Below are 793 nucleotides of genomic sequence, written 5' to 3' on the forward strand. Positions count from 1 at the left end.
CAAGCACTTCAAATATTTCCTAACGAGTTTCCATTTAAAAAAAAATACAAAAATTATTTTTAAAACAATAAAAAATAACAGAGACAAAAACACTTCAGTTGTTTTTCGGTGGAACAACTTTTGCCACTTTTCTTAATTCAGAACGGCATTTACACTTCATCCGTGTCCACGAGGCCGGAACGAGAGGATGCCCTTCCTCGCAGTAGGCTGTCACAACTCCTAACTCTGTGCCAGCAGTTGATAGTTCGTAATTTCTTACATCACCGAGAGAAAGTACAGTTGCCAGGATAATGTCATTGGGTCTAAAGCAGTTGTACATCTCCACCTAAAATTTCATAAAATGAGAACCCCCAAATTAATAAAATTAGGCTACTGAGAAAAAAAAAAATCAGTACCTCTTTGATAAACATGTTTCTAGTTTTTTACACACGATTCATCATATTAAAAGTAAAAATATATCACACAATAACACAACTCAGACCAAGCAACAACTCACCAAGTCTATTTGATGATCACGAACATTCTGTTTCCTGACTGTTCCTGACACTGGAGTATGCAGCAGATGGAATCCCACGCAGAGAATTGATACGGAGGCCTGGTTTGGATTCACTGTGAGGACTCGGCATGTGACGATACTTCCAACCTCTGGCATTACTGTCCCTTGGAGTCCCAAAAAACACCTGTGGAGAGCAAAGTAATACTACTGTTAATGAATTCCTTTAGAGTAATCTGTTAACTGAAACCTAGTGTTTTTAAGAAAATACTGTATTCCCAATTAAACCAGCACAAATGT

General features: G+C 37.6%; 1 protein-coding gene across 1 annotated transcript in view; it reads right to left on the reverse strand.

The window, feature by feature from the left end:
* Window positions 1-41: 41 nt before the first annotated feature.
* LOC119591542 (exosome complex component CSL4-like) overlaps window positions 42-793 on the reverse strand; it is a gene marked incomplete in the record, with an annotated part of 3623 nt that continues 2871 nt past the window's right edge. Inside the window, 2 exon segments of the mRNA XM_037940292.1 lie at window positions 42-325; window positions 497-671. Of these exon segments, the coding sequence (XP_037796220.1) occupies window positions 95-325; window positions 497-671 (406 nt within the window).

This window comes from Penaeus monodon, chromosome 28 (assembly GCF_015228065.2).
Source record: "Penaeus monodon isolate SGIC_2016 chromosome 28, NSTDA_Pmon_1, whole genome shotgun sequence".
Lineage (NCBI taxonomy): Eukaryota > Metazoa > Arthropoda > Malacostraca > Decapoda > Penaeidae > Penaeus > Penaeus monodon.